This window comes from Rhinoderma darwinii, chromosome 3 (genome assembly GCF_050947455.1).
Source record: "Rhinoderma darwinii isolate aRhiDar2 chromosome 3, aRhiDar2.hap1, whole genome shotgun sequence".
NCBI classification, from domain to species: Eukaryota; Metazoa; Chordata; class Amphibia; order Anura; family Rhinodermatidae; genus Rhinoderma; species Rhinoderma darwinii.
Window position 1 is genome coordinate 403,127,056 of NC_134689.1, and position 20,062 is coordinate 403,147,117.

The 20,062-nt window shown below is 42.3% G+C and overlaps 1 protein-coding gene across 1 annotated transcript in view; it reads left to right on the forward strand.

Annotated features, from left to right (window-relative positions):
- Positions 1 to 20,062, forward strand: part of LOC142750236 (A.superbus venom factor 1-like) — an 88,673-nt gene that overhangs the window by 65,228 nt on the left and 3,383 nt on the right. The window contains exons 27-38 of the mRNA XM_075859178.1: positions 748 to 843; positions 3,770 to 3,920; positions 7,775 to 7,938; positions 8,038 to 8,196; positions 8,765 to 8,824; positions 10,434 to 10,524; positions 11,170 to 11,221; positions 11,331 to 11,418; positions 13,261 to 13,350; positions 15,518 to 15,623; positions 15,777 to 15,866; positions 18,014 to 18,100. Coding sequence (XP_075715293.1) covers positions 748 to 843; positions 3,770 to 3,920; positions 7,775 to 7,938; positions 8,038 to 8,196; positions 8,765 to 8,824; positions 10,434 to 10,524; positions 11,170 to 11,221; positions 11,331 to 11,418; positions 13,261 to 13,350; positions 15,518 to 15,623; positions 15,777 to 15,866; positions 18,014 to 18,100 — 1,234 coding nt within the window. The remainder of the gene's footprint in view (positions 1 to 747; positions 844 to 3,769; positions 3,921 to 7,774; positions 7,939 to 8,037; positions 8,197 to 8,764; positions 8,825 to 10,433; positions 10,525 to 11,169; positions 11,222 to 11,330; positions 11,419 to 13,260; positions 13,351 to 15,517; positions 15,624 to 15,776; positions 15,867 to 18,013; positions 18,101 to 20,062) is intronic.

Below are 20,062 nucleotides of genomic sequence, written 5' to 3' on the forward strand. Positions count from 1 at the left end.
CACAGGAGTTGACACCCAACTTTCCCAGACTCCGGAACAGCAAATCTATGCAGCATGCAGGAGTGGGGATGTGTCCTTGCATTACTAGGAGAGATATGCTATGGAGTAGTCTTTGTAAGGCATCTTTAAAGAAATTCCTATACAGATGTAGCAGAGCTGAATTTGTTATTAAACTCTTTAGAGCTGCATTCTTCATCATGATAACCATCTGAGTTAGGATGAGTGTTTACCTGTCAACCTATATGACACTGTGGGTACCATATCCTGATATTTCTTAGTTTATCTATACACTACATATTTTTTTCTAAGAAACCGGCATAATAAATGCTTTACAGTATATTCCTTTAATACTTGATTTGACACTTGCTTTAGTACACACAAAAAAAAAAATATCTGACTTTTGTCAGCACTAGGTGGCAGCTCCATTACAGGTAAATAGGAGCCATAGACATCTATAAACAGATCAACCTCTAGTGGTGGCAATAGGAAGTGAGACTTTTCTAGTTTGTGCTTGGAACAGGAGAGCAATGCTCTGTAATAAAGGAACGGAGCAGCGCAGCCTTATCAAGTACATAAGGAAAATGCTCCAAATAATATATGCTGTGGGTTCCTTAAAAAAAAAAAAAATAGTAATGGTAGGTGCACTTTAAAATAACGCAGTCCTATGTAAAAATCAACTAGCACTTCTCTGTGCCCGGTACAAGTTGAATATAGAAAAAACATATGTTACCTGTTCTTTCTCTGTAGGGAGGATCTGGAAACTCTGAACCTGATGCCAGTCTGACCGCATTTGTCTTGATTGCTCTGGTGGAGGCCAAGAGTGTCTGTAAAGACAAAGTCCCGGTAAGTTATACGTTTCCTTCTGCGTTACTTGTATATAAGGATCTGGTGATCTAGGATAATACCTTCTTCCTGTAAGAAGAGCTTCTTTGTATTTCGATTACCCCATGACAACACCTCCTGGTTCAGCATTGGACAATGAGCTTTATAGCAACCTATCAGATCATTTCAAAGCAACCAATCAGATGAAGTCAATTTGTGCTAGGTAAACAAAAACTGGACTCTATTTGGTTTCTTTCAGCAATTCCTACATTTTTGTCTACCTTACCTTTTCAGTCCCAGCATCCCTATGACAACTCTGCAATGACAGAGGGCGAGGGGGAATCTGACACAGGTGGCTTGCTCCATTAATGCATCAGTAATTCACATATAAATAAGTCATTAATTTGCTTTTTTTTTTTTATATAAATTGGGGTTCTCCTTTAAGAGTATCTTTTATAATATCTTATTATATAATAATACTTCATCTTGTCTATTCTGTATTTTGAAGGTAAGTTAACAGTGAATTTGACCAGAGTACCAGCTTCTTAATATATTTATTTTTACTTGTCTACAAAGATTCAAAGGGGTAAAGGATGTAATAAAGGAGATCACAGGAAAGGTCACAGCATCACAGAGTATTTTAGGAGATAGTTGTGTTCATCCTGTAGAAGACTGTGGCTTGTCCACCTATGAAATTATATTAGAAATAACACATATGGGACGGGGAAGTGTCATAATGTGAAGAGGAAAATGAAGGCAGTTGGGTACTTCAGCAGCACAGAGTATTTGAGGACAAAGTTGTGTTGCCAGTCAGAGCAAGGCTATTAGGTCATATGACTATCTGCTTAGCGTGAACAAGCACAACCATTTCCAAAGGTGGGCTCTGTACACATTGGCATCATGACTTCCCATTTAAATCGGATCAATCCCATACCTATGGATCCAGACAGACCCCATTGACTTTAATGGGGTCTGTCGATGTTCTAATATCAGGTAAGAACGGAACCTTAACCAACCTCTTATGTTTATGCTCTAAAATATGGCTACATATAGAGGTACAATGAAACCACTGGAGGAAAGACTAAGGGTATGTTCACACGCCAACGCAAAATACGTCTGAAATTCCGGAGCTGTTTTCAAGCTAAAACAGCTCCTGAATTTCAGACGTTTTTGCAAGTGCAGGCGTTTTTCGCGGCGTCCATTACAGACGTAATTGGAGCTGTTTTTCAATGGAGTCAATGAAAAACGGCTCCAATTACGTCCCAAGAAGTGACATGCACTTCTTTAACGCGGGCGTATTTTTACGCGCCGTCTTTTGACAGCGACGCGTAAAATTACACCTCGTCTGAACAGAACATCGTAAAACCCATTGAAATCAATGGGCAGATGTTGGCAGACGTAATGGAGCGTAAAACGCCCGAATTATGTCTGAATATAGGCCGTGTGAACATACCCTAATCCTCTTGGTGGTAAAACTAACCTGATTTGTTTTTATGAAGAGGTGAGCAGAAGCCTAGACAGAGGGGCCGCTGTGGATTTAGTGTTTTTGGACTTTGCAAAGGCATTTGACACTGTCCCCCATAGACGCCTAATGGGTAAATTAAGGACTATAGGTTTAGAAAATATAGTTTGTAATTGGATTGAGAATTGGCTCAAGGACCGTATCCAGAGAGTTGTGGTCAATGATTCCTTCTCTGAATGGTCCCCGGTAATAAGTGGTGTACCCCAGGGTTCAGTGCTGGGACCACTATTATTCAACTTATTTATTAATGATATAGAGCAGGGGTCTCAAACTCGGCCGGGTAAGTGGGCCACATATAGGAAAAATGGGAAGTTGATGGGCCGCATTACTTTCAAGTTTGATACAATACAAAATTATTGTTAATCAATTAGTTATTTGAACTACTAGAAACACTACATTACTATAATAATAATAATACATTACTATAATAATAGCGCTAGGTTTAAAATTTGAGAGAATTCTCCACGTGCTTATTTCAACAATCCAGCTTTCCAGTTTAAGTGTCGCTAAATGCAGTCCGGAGGATCAGTTGGCAGCGTTTGGCAGACACACATGTCAAGATTGGCAGCCCCTTTTTAGATAGTGCCACAGTGCCCTCTGTAGATAATGCCACAGTGCCCTCTGTAGATAATGCCAGTGCCCTCTGTAGATAATGCCAGTGCCCTCTGTAGATAATACCATAGTACCCTCTGTAGATGCTGCCACAGTGCCCTCCATAGATGCTGCCACAGTGCCCTCCGTAGATGCTGCCACAGTGCCCTCCATAGATGCTGCCACAGTGCCCTCCATAGATGCTGCCACAGTGCCCTCCGCAGATGCTGCCACAGTGCCCTCTGTAGATGCTGCCGCAGTGCCCTCCATAGATGCTGCCACAGTGCCCTCCGCAGATGCTGCCACAGTGCCCTCCGTAGATGCTGCCACAGTGCCCTCCGCAGATAATGCCACACACACCCCAAGTAGATAGCTCCACTGGTGCTCCCTCTAGGAGTGGAATCCCCAATGGCACATACAAAAAATATGGTGAAATCCTGTTCAATGTAAATCCCCCTCAAAAAACAAGTGGGCACTCCCTCCGTCTGGAGAAAAAATGGTTCAACCTGCAGAGGCGACAAGCCTTCTTTACTGTGAGAACTGTGAATCTATGGAATAGCCTACCGCAGGAGCCGTCACAGCAGGGACAGTAGATGGCTTTAAAAAAGGGTTAGATAATTTCCTAGAACAAAAAAATATTAGCTCCTATGTGTAGAAATTTTTACCTTCCCTTTTCCCGTCCCTTGGTTGAACTTGATGGACATGTGTCTTTTTTCAGCCGTACTAACTATGTAACTATGATGGAAGTCATCTCCGTTCCAGGTAGGAGATAAGAACCATGGTTGTCCAGTGAGAATATATTCCATTCTGATTTCTACCCTCCATCATTTTCAGAATCTGGAATCTGGTCTGAATAAAAGTTCTGACTACTTGGAAACTCGAATAAAGACTTTGAAGAAACCGTATACTATCTGCATTACGTCCTACGCACTGTCCCTGGTGGACAAACTCCCCAATAACTTTGAACTTATGAGAAGCTCAACTGGTAAGTATTATATGGGCTCCTATATTACATTATCCTTCTACAGGACCATTCCTGGATGTTACCTTATTGGAATGTAGAGGGCCATCTCAAGTAGACCAACTCTTTGAGAAGACCACCCATGATCTAGACCAGATATTTCTATGATGGATTTTCAGTTCCCTCATATCCTATTTTTATTGGCCCGCTTGTCTAAGCCCGCAGTCTAGAAGCCAATTTTTCACTGCAATTTTGGGTGGTCATCATCTCAGACGTTTCCACTTCTCATGAATGGCCCAATAGGGGGTTTAAAGGTACTAGAAGAAATTAAGTGTGCACCGGTCATTTTAATCTATAGGGTGTCGATTTTATGACGGCAACTAGGACATGTAGCTGCAAAGACCTGAAGTCACCATCATCCTTCATATATAATAGCTGATCTGAGGTTCATGTGGTCAAGCATTGTACGATTTTCAACTAAAAAGACCAAACAACTTTGTTTTCTCTGTTGTTCTTCCAAAGTCATAGTCTCAGGAGTTCCTTGAGGAGGAAGGTTGCCTTTTTCCTGGCTATCGCTCAACTTTCAAGACACCTGACTTAACGGAGAATTTTAATTCCTTTTGGACTGACTTATGGATTCATTTTCCGGGAATCGTTTCGAATGTTCTTCATTTTGATCCTTCTTAGTTAGTGATGACCAGTGGCGTAGCTATAGGGGTCGCAGCGGTCGCAGTTGCGACCGGGCCCCTAAGCCTGGGGGGCCCACGGGCCCCCGTTGCCATACAGCATGTTTCCTAACAATCTTCTGTGCCGTGAAGCCGGCACTTCCTGGCTGCGGTCACATGGTACACTTAGTGTACCATATGACCGTGTTGTCACGTGACACGGCTTCCAGCCGGAGCAGAAGAGTCGGTGCGGAGGACTCCAGGTAAGCTGCAGTGTATTGTAATGTTATGTATTGTAATGTAATGTATTGTGTTGTGATGACTTGTAATGTATTGTGTTATTTGCGGTTGAGAGGGGGGGGGCGTTAAATCACAGCCCCCCCCCCCTCCTCCACCGCAAACTGCACAATACAGTATAGTACACATGACTATGAGAGCGGGGCTGCGGCTGTGTAATACAGTCACTGCCCCGCTCCTGAGTCCTGACATGTGCGCGCCGTCAGGATGATTCGATGCGGCCGGCACTGCACTAATGATCTGCGGTACTGAAGACAGAACATGGCGGGTGCGCTACAAAACACCTCCATGTTCTGTCTTCAGTGCCTGAACCGCCGCTCATTAGTGCAGCGCCGGCCGCATCACCTCATGCTGACCGCGCATGCACTTGTTGTCAGGAGCGGGGCAATGACTGTATCACACAGCCGCAGCCCCGCTCTATAAAGGCGGAGATCAGAGAAACCTCTCATCTCTGCCGCTATTCTCCTGAATGCTGCGATCAAAGCTGATTGCAGCATTCAGGGGAAAATGAGAAGGGGGATGCCCCTGGATCGCGTCACGGGGAATTCCTGTGACGCGATTGAGGGACATACCATATATGGGCAGACAGCCCAGGGTCTATTGACGGACCCCAGGGCTGTCCTACCATATTTCCTGTTGTTAGGGCATACTGAGGTATGTCCTAACAACTGCCTGTGTACTATACAAAAACAGGCTAATATACTGGCATATAGCTATAGGCCAGTACATTGAAGTTTAAAAATAAAGTAAAAACAAAGTAATGTTAAATTAAAAAAATACACATTCACTTTTTTTACAATAAACATTAAAATAAGTCTCAATACATAAAACATACACATAATCGGTATTGGCGCGGCCGTAATAACCTGCACAACTATTTTTTTGCATCATTTATGTGTACTCTGTAAAAAAAAAAAAAAAATTGCTTTCTATCACTTAGGCCCCATTCACACGACCGTGGCCGCAATCACGGCCTGCGATTGCGGGCACGGCCGGCCGCCGACTGCCACCCGCATTTTCGGGCCATGCTCCCATACAAAGTATGGGAGCACGGCCCGCAAAATGCAAATGGACGGACATGTTCCATAATTTTCGGAACATTTCTACGGCACGGTCACCCATCCGTAGCGCTACGGAAATGTGTCCGCGCTCAATGAAAGTGAATGGGTCCATTTTTGCAGACCGCAATTGCGGTCCGCAAAAACGGAGGTTATCTACGGTCGTGTGCATGGGGCCTAATTGTGAGACGCGAGGTGCGATGATGAATTTAACCTCCATGTGCCTCACATTAATAGTAATTAACCCCATCATGTACCTTACACATTAACCCATTATGACTGAGAAACATGATGGGGTTAATTACTATTAATGTGAGACATTCAGAATTCATCATCGCACCTCGTGCCTCACATTAGAAAACGAAAGAACTTTTTTTTTTATTATTACTGTTGGCAAAGTAAACGAAGTATCGGTATCGAAGTCCAAATTTTGGTATCGGGACATCCCTACACTGTGGGTCGCGTCCCCCTGGGGGTTCGTGAGTCACTCACCGAGGTCCCGGTTCCAATCAATGCTGGAGCAAGGAGCTGACATCTCCATGATCCAGCATTCCCTGTGCCCTGAGCGGCTCGACGCAGGCAGGCGGGATGTAGCGACATCATCGCGCCTTCCTGCGCCGAGTCACTCATAGTACACACCGGAGGAGGTGAAGGATCCTCCACTCGACGTGGGAACGGGGATAGGTAAGTAATTATGCACATATGGGGGCATTATACTGTATGGGGGGGCTGATATTGCGGGGGGGGGGGGGCATTATACTGTATGGGGGGCTGATATGGGGAGCATTATACTGTATGGGGCTGTTATAGGGGGGCATTATACTGTGTGGGGGCAGCTATGGGAGCATTAACTGTGTGGGGGCATTATACTATGGGGGCTGTTGGGCAAGGCGTCTGGGCATAGGAGCGCGCAGGGGTCTGATGATGATGGTGGTGCTGGGGAGGGGTAGGGGGGCCCAAGCTGAATTCTGGCCCATGAGCCTTTAGCTACGCCCCTGGTGATGACCTTTATGTTGGTTAGAAGCATGAACCGGAGTAGAACACACTTCCAAAGGCTCGAATGTTATGCGGGTTGCAGCCAGACCAGGTTGATGAGGGCCTCCATTCCATCTCTGGAACCCGGACCCCAAATGACCCACTATCACCGCAACATATAAGAGGGGACAGCGTATATGTGTGGCTTTCTCTAATGTAGTCTAACTGAATTATGGAGACATCCGAGCCAGTAACTTCCGTAGACTTCAAAGAATGAGGCCATCTTTTCTTAACTGGATAGGAATGTTGAAAAAACATGAGGGACCTCACTTTTCCAGAGAGATAGGAGTCCCAAAGGTGAGCAGTGTATACACTATCCATATATATAATGACCCAAAAAAATTATAGGGGATGGGGTGAATTGGAAGAATCATTGGTGGAGGCCCCAGGACATTTGTCCCCTTGTTCTCTCCCTTAGCTCAGCCCTGGTGGCAACAGTTTGTGATCATCAGATAGTCAAGTGGTTTAGATTAGCAATGGTTAGCTCGTATCCAAATAACATGGTCGCATAAACGGTGTCTCCACTTTTGCTTGGCTTATATTTTATTGAATATTGACCTGGTTTTGTAACCATGAACTACAACCATATGGGATAGTCTCCTTTGAAGAACAGCGCACATCCTCCGTTGCACACCAGAACTGCCTCACTGCCTCACATGATCACATGCTTCCTAAGGATGTTGTAGCAGATAGAGGAAGTTATCTCTCCTTCTTATTCACCAGATGGAGGGGCAGGAATTTTTTTAAATGAATACACATCAGTTTACTCCAGACGGTGTATATGACATCTCTAGATTAGCTATATAACTTCACCCATTCTTAGGTAACACCCACTGGGATGATTACTCCTCCGATCTCTACATGATTGAAGCAACCTCCTACGCCTTGCTTGCTCTCCTCAAGCTCAACGATTACACTTTGGCAGAGCCAGTGGCCCGATGGCTGACCGAGCAGAGATTCTATGGAGGCGGCTATGGTTCCACTCAGGTAGGTCACCCCACCCCACCACATTAATTCTGAAATTTGAGAACCTGTATATTTTGAAAATCGCCAGTGTTTCTTCTTCCTTGTCCTCCATTGTCCCAGGCTACCATCATGGTGTTCCAGGCTATGTCTGAGTACCAAATACATGCACCTGAAATGAATGAAGTGGACATGGATGTGACTCTTACCCTTCCTGGGAGAAAGGAAGGTTTTACATGGAAGATCAACACAAATAATGCAATGCTCCAGCGCAGTGAGAAGGTGGGTGTGACTGACTTCAACATACAACTCTTCCATCTAGGATATTAGTACTAAATATTGAGAAGTGTCACCCTAGTAGAAACCTTAAAGGGGTATTCCCATCATTAGGTCGGTTTTCCATAACTTAAATATCGTTGGCCTATTTTTAGGAAATTACATCATTATTTGATCTGCGGGGGTACGACTTCTGAGGACCCTTGCCAATCAGCAGAGTGAAGGGTCCATTGCGATTTAGTGAGAGTTGCGTCCCCTTTATTGCTTACACAGACACAGCGTCATGCATACAGTTGTGGCTGTTTCTGGTATTGCAGCTCAGTTCCTCAACGGTCAAATATTGATGACGAACTCTAAGGATAGGCCATCAATATTAAAGTCTCAGAACACCCCTTAGAGAAGTGAGGGTATAGGATATGCCATCAGATTTATGATCGGTGGTGGTGTGACCTCTGGGACCATCACCAAAGCTGAAGCTCCTTCTGCACGGCACCAGTGTTATTCGACTCAGGTGAACATTTTTGTTGTCTGTGGGCCTGACGGTCATATATGTGTTTATTTATCTCGCATTCAGACTGTAATGAAAGACAAGATTTTGGTCACAGCCAAAGGAAAGGGAACGGGCACCTTAACGGTAAGTAAGAATATGGCTTGTCTACTGCTACCTTCTCTCCATGTAATCAATGCAAAATAAGATTTTATTAAACTTGAAAACTAGGTTAGTCCATTTTATGTTTTACCTCTACATAATATGGTGAGAAAATTTTGATCTAGAGCTACAGGGCCGTGAAAAAGTATTTTCCGCCATTGTGATTTTCCGCCATTTCCACTTTTGCATATTTGTCACATTTAGATGTTTTAGAAAGTCAAAGTTATGGCCCATCTAAACATAATACCTAATTGTGCCACCTAATGCTTCCAATAACTGGAGATCAGTTTTTGACATTGCTATGAAGGAACCTTGGACACCTCTTCTCTTCTTTGCAGAATTGCTTTGCTCAGCCCCATTGGAGACTTTCGAGCAGGAACTGACCATTTAAGGTCCAGCCACAGCTTCTCAATGTGGTTCAAGTCAGAACTCTGAATGGGCCACTCTGAAACTGTTTTTTTTTTTGTGCCATACAGAACTGGGCTTGCTCTTGTGCATTCGATCCCAACCCAGCTGGTAATCAAAGCTGAAGCTGGTTACAGCCCGGTGACCGGACATTCTCCTTCAGGATTTTTTGGTAGAGAGTAGAATTCATGCTTTTGTCGATTATGGCAAATTTTCCAGGCCCTGAAGCAGCAGAGAATACCCACACCATCACACTACCACCATCATGTTCTAGAGCTGGTACTATCTTATCGAGTAATGCTGATGCCATTTGTAACAAGACCCATGTCTTCCAAAAAGTTTGACTTCCGACTCATCAGTCCACAGAACATTATCACAAAAGGCTTGGGGGTTATCATGGGGTTTTTGGCCAATGTGAGACAAGTCTTTATGTTCCTCTTGGTTAGCAGTGGTTTTCGTCTTGCAACTCTTTGTTGGATACCATTTTTATCCAGTCTCTTTCTAAAGGTTTAATCCTGAACGTGGACGGAATCTGACCAAGTGAGGTCTGCGGTTCCTTAGATGTTCATTTGGGTTCTTCACTGCTTTCTAAAAAAAAAAAGTCCTGAAGGAGATGTCCGATCATTAGTCCATGACCTGAAGCTCAAGTGCAAATGGGTTATGCAGCAAGGCAACGATCCACAGTGCAAGTTCACATCATAGAGGTTCAAAATATCTAGTTGAATTCAAATGCTGTGGCAGGACCTTAAATGGGCAGTTCATGCTCGAAAGTCCACCAATGTGGAGAAGGATGGGACAAAATTCCTCCATGATGAGTGATGTGTAAGACTGATCTCCTTTTATTGAAGGTGACTGGTTGAAGTTTTTAGCTGCAAAAGTTGACACATCCAGGTATTAATTTTAGCGAGGGGAAATTTGTTTTTTTTATACAGGCCTAGATGATGTTGGATAGAACGTGTATTCTGGAGAAGATCCACTAGATCCTGAGAATCAGTGTGGCTCTGGACAGCCTTTTGAGGTTTTTTCGTGCAAGAAATTAGATGATCTGTAAAAACTCTATTTTGTGATTACTCAGGTTGCCTTTGTCACACAATTAAGAAATGAGGAAGGGGCAAATACTTTTTCACACATCATGTTCTCTATAAACTCCATAAAGCGAGTAGTAGCAGCACCACTTCTCTCATTCCAGGTGATGTCCGTCTACTATGCACCATTAGCTGAAGGTACCGTCCCATGCAAGAATTTTGAATTCTCGGTCAGCCTTGAGGATGCACCAAAAGGTGAACAATTACTTAAAAATTCTGTTATTTGAGATACTATTCAAAGCAAGATTCACTTTTGGGCTGAAACACTTTTACATATCATGGAATTACTGTGACCCGTTAGATGGTTGAGATATCTTGAGGAAACATTTAACTATTGAGTGGGACACAGTAGATATTCCATGGCCAATTATGTCAACAGGGGTGGACCTATAGGGGAGCAGATGTACCAGTCACACCTGATGGGTGAGGGGGCCCAAAGTCTCGACTGCCACATTAGAAGATACTAGAATTATAAATATCACATGGTAGGTGGGGGCCCTATTATAGGTTTTGGGGCCCCTGGGCCTTAAAATTACACCTCTGGATATCAATGCCGCTTCAATGTTCTTGGATGTCTCTTGCCACCATAGTTCCCCAAAAATTTGTTTTGGCCAGTCCAAAAAGTTAGGCTTTTTTCACATATAGAGAAAGCCTGTGTCCCATCCAGTAAGTGGAACGGTCCCACAAAACCTATACACGCCTCTTCTGAAATATTATTTGCTGCTGTAAAATCAAATAAAAATGTTCCATACAATATTTTATGATTGCTATATAATTATGTTCAATTTTTTGGATTTAAATAGATTTTTTTAAATGTTTATCTTCATTTTACATTTTCAGATAAAAAGCCAGTTGGTGTCCTAAAATCCATGTTCATAAACATCTGTATGAAGTAAGAATATGGGAGTTTTAGGGGAAACACATTCATTTCTATCACTCACGGAAAGTGTTGTCATTTAGACTGTGATCCAAGTGAATCTATGGATGTGCTTCTATTACAGATACCTTGGGGCCAGTGACTCTACAATGACCATCGTGGACTTGACTCTTCTCACAGGCTTCACAGCTGACATAAATGATCTGAATAGGGTTTGTTGAAGACAAATGTAATAAGTTCAACCATAACCCCATATTGATTCGGGCTTTTTATCTGATGTTATATAATGGGGTTTTTGATGGCACTCCTTGACATGAAGACTGTAACACAATCCTCAGCTAGTTTAGACTATAGTCATCTAATGTCTATGTGTGCCTCAAAAGGATTGTCCACTATTTTAACTATTTTCATATGCAATATTGAGGCCTTGGATAATAATCGAAGCGGGTTTCAGGACCCCCTCCAGTAGATACAGCAGTGGCAAAAGGTGGCCGTTGCTCTGGAGGGCAATTTTAGTCCATTAATTCAACAATTGATTTTCTCGGCGATGCTTCACTTTTTGCATGAATACTGAGCAGATACTGGGTGGTCTACCTAGCCGTAATACTGTAGCTGATTTCAAGGCGGTATCAAGCAGTGAGATTTTCCCATGATCGACTAGGAACAGAGGGGGACCTTGTTATGAAAAGGGACTGCCCAAGGTTTGACCATGTTACATGTGGAAACATGTACCTTCAGCTCAAGGAGGGGCACCACTCGACTTGAGTGGGAGCATAGATATTCTAACATGTACCTTCAGCTCATGGAGGGGCACCACTCATCTTGAGGAGGAACATAGATATTCTAACATGTACCTTCAGCTCATGGAGGAGAACCACACATCTTGAGTAGGAACATAGATATTCTAACATGTACCTTCAGCTCATGGAGGGGCACCACTCATCTTGAGTAGGAACATAGTTATTCTAACATGTACCTTCAGCTCATGGAGGGGCACCACTCATCTTGAGGAGGAACATAGATATTCTAACATGTACCTTCAGCTCATGGAGGGGCACCACTCATCTTGAGTAGGAACATAGATATTCTAACATGTACCTTCAGCTCATGGAGGGGCACCACTCACCTTGAGTAGGAACATAGATATTCTAACATGTACCTTCAGCTCATGGAAGGGCACCACTCATCTTGAGGAGGAACATAGATATTCTAACATGTACCTTCAGCTCATGGAGGGGCACCACTCATCTTGAGTAGGAACATAGATATTCTAACATGTACCTTCAGCTCATGGAGGGGCACCACTCATCTTGAGGAGGAACATAGATATTCTAACATGTACCTTCAGCTCATGGAGGGGCACCACTCACCTTGAGTAGGAACATAGATATTCTAACATGTACCTTCAGCTCATGGAGGGGCACCACTCATCTTGAGAAGGAACATAGCTATTTTAACATGTACCTTCAGCTCATGAAGGCTCATTTCCAGGGTTAGAAAGTACACTACTGCTCCATTTTACTCAATCAAGTTCCTGTCACCATAGCTGGAACTTTCTGAAATATCAGAGATAGCCAAAGAGGAATGGTGCTAAGAGCCCTTGGTGGAAACGAATGTTTTCACCATCTGACAGACGCCATTATTGTTATATTAGGCAGCGTCACAATGATATGGCAGAGGATACGTAAAAGTTGAGGTACCCATCAAGTGAACAGAGTGAGGGCCTGTGCATCAATGATGACATCATGGCTGCAAGCAAGGAAAGTAAATTCCACCATTTTACCAGATCTTTAACAACTGGTTAAAATTTTCTCAATGCTCTAAATGGGAAATTCTCAACCTGAAATTAGTTTTTAAATGGGAGCATTTATTGTAGGAAAACTAATTTAATCTCAGGAAAATGTCTTTATGGCAAGGGCCATATCAAGATATGAGGTCAAAAATTGATACCAGATCAACATTACACTCTGGATGTAAAAATAAAATTTATAACGTTATTAAATGATAGATACCGAGTACCACTGACTGACTCTGTGTCAAAACCTTTATTCTAGCTCACAAATCACGTGGACAAATACATTTCTAAGTATGAGATGGACACAGAACGTTCTGAACGAGGCTCCTTAATTTTATACTTGGACAAGGTAAGAAATTACTCAAAACTTACAATGCCGTAGCTAGGTTTTCCTTGACTCAGGGTAAAGGTTTCATTCACTGCCTTGGTCAAAGCAAAGTGGCTTGTTGGCACCTGGCTGGCACCAAGCATCCATGTTAGATGTGCGCCTAGTTACACTCCCGAAAGTGGGAAAGGTTAATGTGCACTCATTCATCTTCTTCTAAAGATCTGCCAGTCTTTATCTCATTTTGTCTTGTCCGGGGTCTGCTCTAGGACATTCTAATTTATTTATTTTGTAGCAATACTGAACCTATTATGCATCTTCACATCTATGCTACATTATTTGTTGCCCTCATATGCTTCGCTGAGTCTCATTAATTTCTCCAAATATACTCATGGACTACTCCCAATACTCTTATTGTCTGCTCAAAATATTCTTATTGTGTCAGGAATCAAACCCAGAGACTCCTGTTTTCCCGGCAGTAACTCTTCTCATTGAGCTACTGGTGCTGCTGGACAGCTCCAATCCTGAGTCTATTTTCTTGGTTCTCTTGATTTTTGCCTCTTGAAATTTCTTGCCTTGATTAACTAATTAGTCTCACCCTTTTGGCTACCTGTATAAGCTTGGACATTGTACTTCCTTCGTGCCTGACTATTGAGCTTCCTTCCTCTAGTCTAGTTCATAGCTGCCTCACACTATAAACTGTTGCCACATATCTGTGTACCAAACTTGGAATATTACTTCACTACTCTTGCTACAATCCCCTATTGTCCAGATTGTTTCAGACACTGGTCTCCGAATCTGCTTCCAAAATTTGACACATTGGGGGGAATTTATCAACCTTTTTATACCGGAAAACTGGCGCAAATGGCGGTGCAAATTGTGACTTTTGGCAGTTCCACACTGCCCTCGCCACTTCTGTGAAAAGGGTGTGTGGCTTCTTAAAAGTGGACGAGACCACAGCGGCCTAAAAATGTATTATAATTTACGCTAGAAATCTGGCGTAAATTATAGCGGAAATCTATGCCGGCTCTTAGCTGGCATAGATTTCATGCTATAGGGCATAGTAAGGTAGAGGTCTGTGCTGTACCCCTTCAAACTACCCACCCTGCCTCCGCTGGAAAACAAAAATGTTTTACAAAAATATGCTCACATCACTGCTCCCCTTCTCCCCTCCAGCTTCCTCAGCAAGCCGCGGGTCATACAACGTAATGACGCCGTGCAATGTCAGGTCGTGGTATGCGACACAGTACTAATGACGTTGAGTGTGGTGTTGCATATAAGGCTCTGACGCCGCTCGGTGTCAGGACCTTGTATGAGCCACCGTATGCTGAGGGGACATGAAGGGGGGAAGAGGAGTGGTAACGGGAGTATGCATCTTTATTATCTGATGGCCGATGGAAAGGGAGAATTGATGGCGCATGGCCGGGTTCGTTGCGCCACAATTGTAGGAAACGTCAGGCTTAATAAATTTCCCCCAATCACTGCTCCAAATATCATGCACTTCTCTAAGTCTTCTCATTGACTTCTCCAAATCTTCCATTGCTCTCCTCTAAGTCTTCTCATTGACTGCTCCAAATCTTCTTATTAACTGTTCCAACTCTTCTCATGCTCTTCTGGAAGTCTTCTCATGTACTGCTCCAAATCTTCTCATGCTCTTCTGAAAGTCTTCTCATGTACTGCTCCAAATCTTCTCATGCTCTTCTGAAAGTCTTCTCATGTACTGCTCCAAATCTTCTCATGCTCTTCTGGAAGTCTTCTCATTGACTGTTCCATTTCTCCTCATGTACTACTCCAATTAATTTCATGAACCTCTCCAGAGCTTTTCATTGACTGTTCCAAATATTCTCCTACTGTGCCCCAAATACTCTAATGTGCTGCTAAAAATGTTCTTATGCGCTGCAACAAAACCAATGGACAGTCTAAACCTACAGAGGCCTCTTCCTCTCCACCAGTTAGCAAGTAAAGGGAGGTCACCACGATCATTGGTCATGTTGGGAGAAAACAAATTCAAGGGAATATGAGTAAAGACATACAGGTGCTAGGCCTCCTATACCACACATTGGAAGTAGTGGATACATTTTGAGTTTTTCTGTAGAGTCTCCTCTCTCCTGACGGTAAAGATTGAGTAACATATTACATCTTTTTTTTTTGCTGTACTATGTAATGTATTCTGATCTAATCCCATTTTTAGGTATCCAGGTCAGAGACCGAATGTCTGAAGTTTATGATACATCAGAATTTTGAAGTCGGGATCTTACAACCAGCAACAGTCACCGTCTATGAATATTATGCTTTAGGTAACTTCTTAGCAGCCATACATGTACTTAATATTAAAGCCAACAATGACCTAACCCCTAACATTACCACTCATAACCTGACCTCAAAGATCATCATATCTGACAATAACTCATGGATTCTGGTAATCCAATAAAGCATTTCTCACCCTCTAGAAAACCGCTGTACCAAGTTTTATCATCCGACTAAAGCAGATGGAGAACTCAGGAAGATCTGCAAAGATGCCGAATGTCACTGTATTTCAGGTACTAATTAGAATTCTGGATTAACATTGTACGGAGCATTTAATGGAGGACTTCTTAGGTTGTGGATGACTTCATGGAGGACTTCTTAGGTTGTGAATAACTTACTGGATGACTCCTTAGGCTGTGGATGACTTACTGGTCTCCTTAGGCTGTGAATGACTTAATGGATGACTCCTTAGGCTGTAGATGACTTACTGAATGACTCCTTAGGCTGTGGATGACTTACTGGATGACTCCTTTACGCTGCGGATGATTTACTGGATGACTCTCCAGGTTTTAGATAACTTACTGGACCACTCCTTGGGCCATGGATGACTTAATGAATGACTCCTTAGGCTGTGGATGACTTACTGGATGACTCTTCAGACTGTGGATGACTTAATAGATGACTCCTTAGGCCATGGATGACTTAATGAATGACTCCTTAGGCTGTGGATGACTACCTGGAAGACTCCCTAGGCTGTGGATGACTTACTGGACCACTCCTTAGACTGTGGATGACTAACTGGATGACTCCTTAGGCTGTGGATGACTACCTGGATGACTCCTGAGGCCATGGATGACTTAATGAATGACTACTTAGGCTGTGGATGGCTACCTGGATGACTCCTTCGGCTGCGGATGACTTACTGGACCACTCCTTAGCCTGTGGATGACTGACTGGACGACTCTTCTGGCTGTGGATAACTTACTGGACCACTCATTAGACTGTGGATGACTTAATGGATGACTCCTTAGGCCATAGATGTCTTAATGGATGACTCCTTAGGCCATAGATGACTTAATGGATGACTCCTTAGGCTGTGGATGACTTACTGCATGACTTCTTAGGATGTAGATTAGTTACTGGAGTACTTCTTAGACTTTGGGTGACTTTTTGGAGAACTGCTTAGGCTGTGGATGAGTTACTGGATGACTCTTTAAGCTATGAATGACTTACCGGACTACTCCTTAGGCTATGCTCTGACATTTGTGTTGGCAGTTCAACCATTAAGTTATTTTACAGCTGTGAAAAAAACACCACACTGTTGCTCCATGTGAACCCCATCTACAGATCTAGCCAATGCACTCTTCCCAAGGGATTTATCTCAAAACTCAATGGTGGCCCAATACCAACAGTTTTAATCCTAAAACCGTTGTAGCTTGACATTGGTAGTCCCTAAACAGCAGTCTTCTATGGTTAACTATCTGAGAATATTAGGTGTCCATTGTCTTTGGTCCCAGAATATTAGCACTGTGATGTTTGTGGCCCCTAATCATTAGCACTGTGATATTGGTGGCTCCAGAACACTAGCACTAATGTTGTTGGTCCCGGAGCCTTTAGGCATTGATGACCTCGAACCCTAACACTCTTAGGTTTTTATTCTAATAACATTAGTCCTCTGGTGTTCATGGTCTAAAACATATTTCCCTAAAATTGGTGGTCACAGAGCACTGGTATTCTTACATTGGTTGGTCTAGAACAGAAATACCTTTATGGTGCCATACCATTAACCTTCAGCATTGTTGGTCCTAGAACCTTAGCACTTAAAAAATTCTAGGTACCAGATCATATGTTTTCTTATGCATTTGGCCCATTACTTTATCTTTTTGACATTTCTGAACAGTATCTCTATGATGTCGGTGACCCTAGAACAAAAGTTTTACCATTCATTAACCCCGGCCTCCCATTCTAGACCAGTGTTCCCCAATCTTGTGAAGCACGTGGAATCTCAGGGGGGCACGGGGGGGGGTGCATATCTCACTGCTGTCACATATAAAATGACACCGGAGTCTCACTTGGTGTTTAGTTGCTTGTAGCTTATAATGATTCTGTCCTTTCTTTAAAGGAAGTTATCTCTCGATGTACTGACTCCCTGTAGAGTTTATGGTGAGCTTGTGCTATTATACAGCAGCCAAACAGAACAAGCCGAGCTGCAGGGTATAAAATGGGGTTGGGTCAGAACAGGAATCGGAATGTCTGACCGGACAGGAAATGGATTTCAGACTCCAATAGACAGTGCAGTTAAGTTGGTGCCACAGACCATAGATGTATCACATGGAGCAGAACTAAAGCGCATCAAATGAATGACTTGACTTTGAAGGACTGCTCAGTAAAAATAAAGATGAAAGTAATACTAAATACAATCTAAACATTTCTCTTACAGAACGATGCAACCTTAAAAATGCCCACAAGCTAAAACTAGACTCCATTGCGCGAGTGAAATTGGTTTGCCATTCCGGGGTGGATTATGGTAAGGAGACACTTTTACTTGTATCTTCAATATCTCCAGCTAGTTTTGACCCCATGTTGACCATATGAACAGCTTTTCTTCATGATGTCCTTGTGTTTAAGTCTTGTGATTACCTTCATTCAGCTTCCCGAGCAATGGATATAGCAGCTGCAAAGAAATTTTAGGAGATTGACAGAAGAGAACGACTCGGGAGGGTTTGAAAATGAAGGAGAGGTTATCATAGCCCCGCCCTATATACAGTCATCACTTTGTAGTAATGTTCTCTCATAAGGTTCATAGTGTGAAGCAATATATCTATTATTAAATGAGAACATCAGCTAAAACACGGCTCTAGCTGCTGCTATGTGTTCTCTAAAATTCCAATAGTCCAAAAATTCCAATACTACAGCACTGAACTGATAAATAGCGTGGAATTTCACTAGAAGATAAAGACTGAACATAGATAACTATTTATTATCTATCTATCTATCTATCTATCTATCTATCTATCTATCTATCTATCTATCTATCTATCTATCTATCTATCTATCTCATATCTATCTATCTATCTATCTATCTATCTCATATCTATCTATCTATCTATCTATCTATCTATCTATCTATCTATCTATCTATCTATCTATCTATCTATCTATCTATCTATCTATCTATCTATCTATCTATCTATCTATCTATCTCATAACTATCTATCTATCTATCTATCTATCTATCTATCTATCTATCTATCTATCTATCTATCTATCTATCTATCTATCTATCTATCTATCTTATCTATCTATCTATCTTATCTATCTATCTATCTATCTATCTATCTATCTATCTATCTATCTATCTATCTATCTATCTATCTATCTATCTATCTATCTATCTATCTATCTATCTATCTATCTATCTATCTCATATCTATCTATCTATCTATCTATCTATCTATCTATCTATCTATCTATCTATCTATCTATCTATCTATCTATCTCATATCTATCTATCTATCTATCTATCTATCTATCTATCTATCTATCTATCTATCTATCTATCTATCTATCTATCTATCTCATATCTATCTATCTATCTATCTATCTATCTATCTATCTATCTATCTATCTATCTATCTATCTATCTATCTATCTATCTATCTATCTCATATCTATCTATCTATCTATCTATCTATCTATCTATCTATCTATCTATCTATCTATCTATCTATCTATCTATCTATCTATCTATCTATCTATCTATCTATCTATCTATCTATCATCTCTCCAGGCAGACTGCCCTTGTTCTAAACCTGAGGCAGAGCCATGTGTGCGGAGCTTGTATGGAGGCACGCGGAGTCCCTATGGCACCATGTTATGGTTGTATTCTCCCCTACAAGCAATACGATTATACTTCTATGCTATTACAAGTCAGTGCAAAGACGTAACATGAAGCTCCTGGGCCCCAATGCAAAATCTGCTTCCAGCTCCCATGTACCATTGAGGTCGGATCCACGTGGCCGTGTTTAGTCCATTAAATACGGACCATATGTTAGGCGTATTTCCAGGACCGACCACAGTTCAGGGGGCCGGGCTCCTAGCATCATAGCTATCTTAAGTCAGTGCCTAGAATTATGTGACTAATCCTGGCCTTGTGGGTATAGTCACATCTGTGCTCTTTATATAAAAAAAAACCTTCCGATAATTCTGCCTATTTCCTTGGCAATCTCCTAGGTTAGCGAGCATTTCAAGATGTCCGCCACATGCCCGGTGTGTTGCGCCGTTCCTCTGGAATTCCTCCTAGAAGTTTATGAATAAATTAACAGCTGGGTGTTATCATTCCCCTTGTCTAAGACTGTGAGCACTGATTGGACTTTGTCAGACTGTATAGGGACACACCCACAACTGGTAATTTATTCACAAATTTGTAGGTGGAATAACAGAGGAGCGGCACATCGTAGAGTTCTAAAAAGACACGTTCCAGAATCGT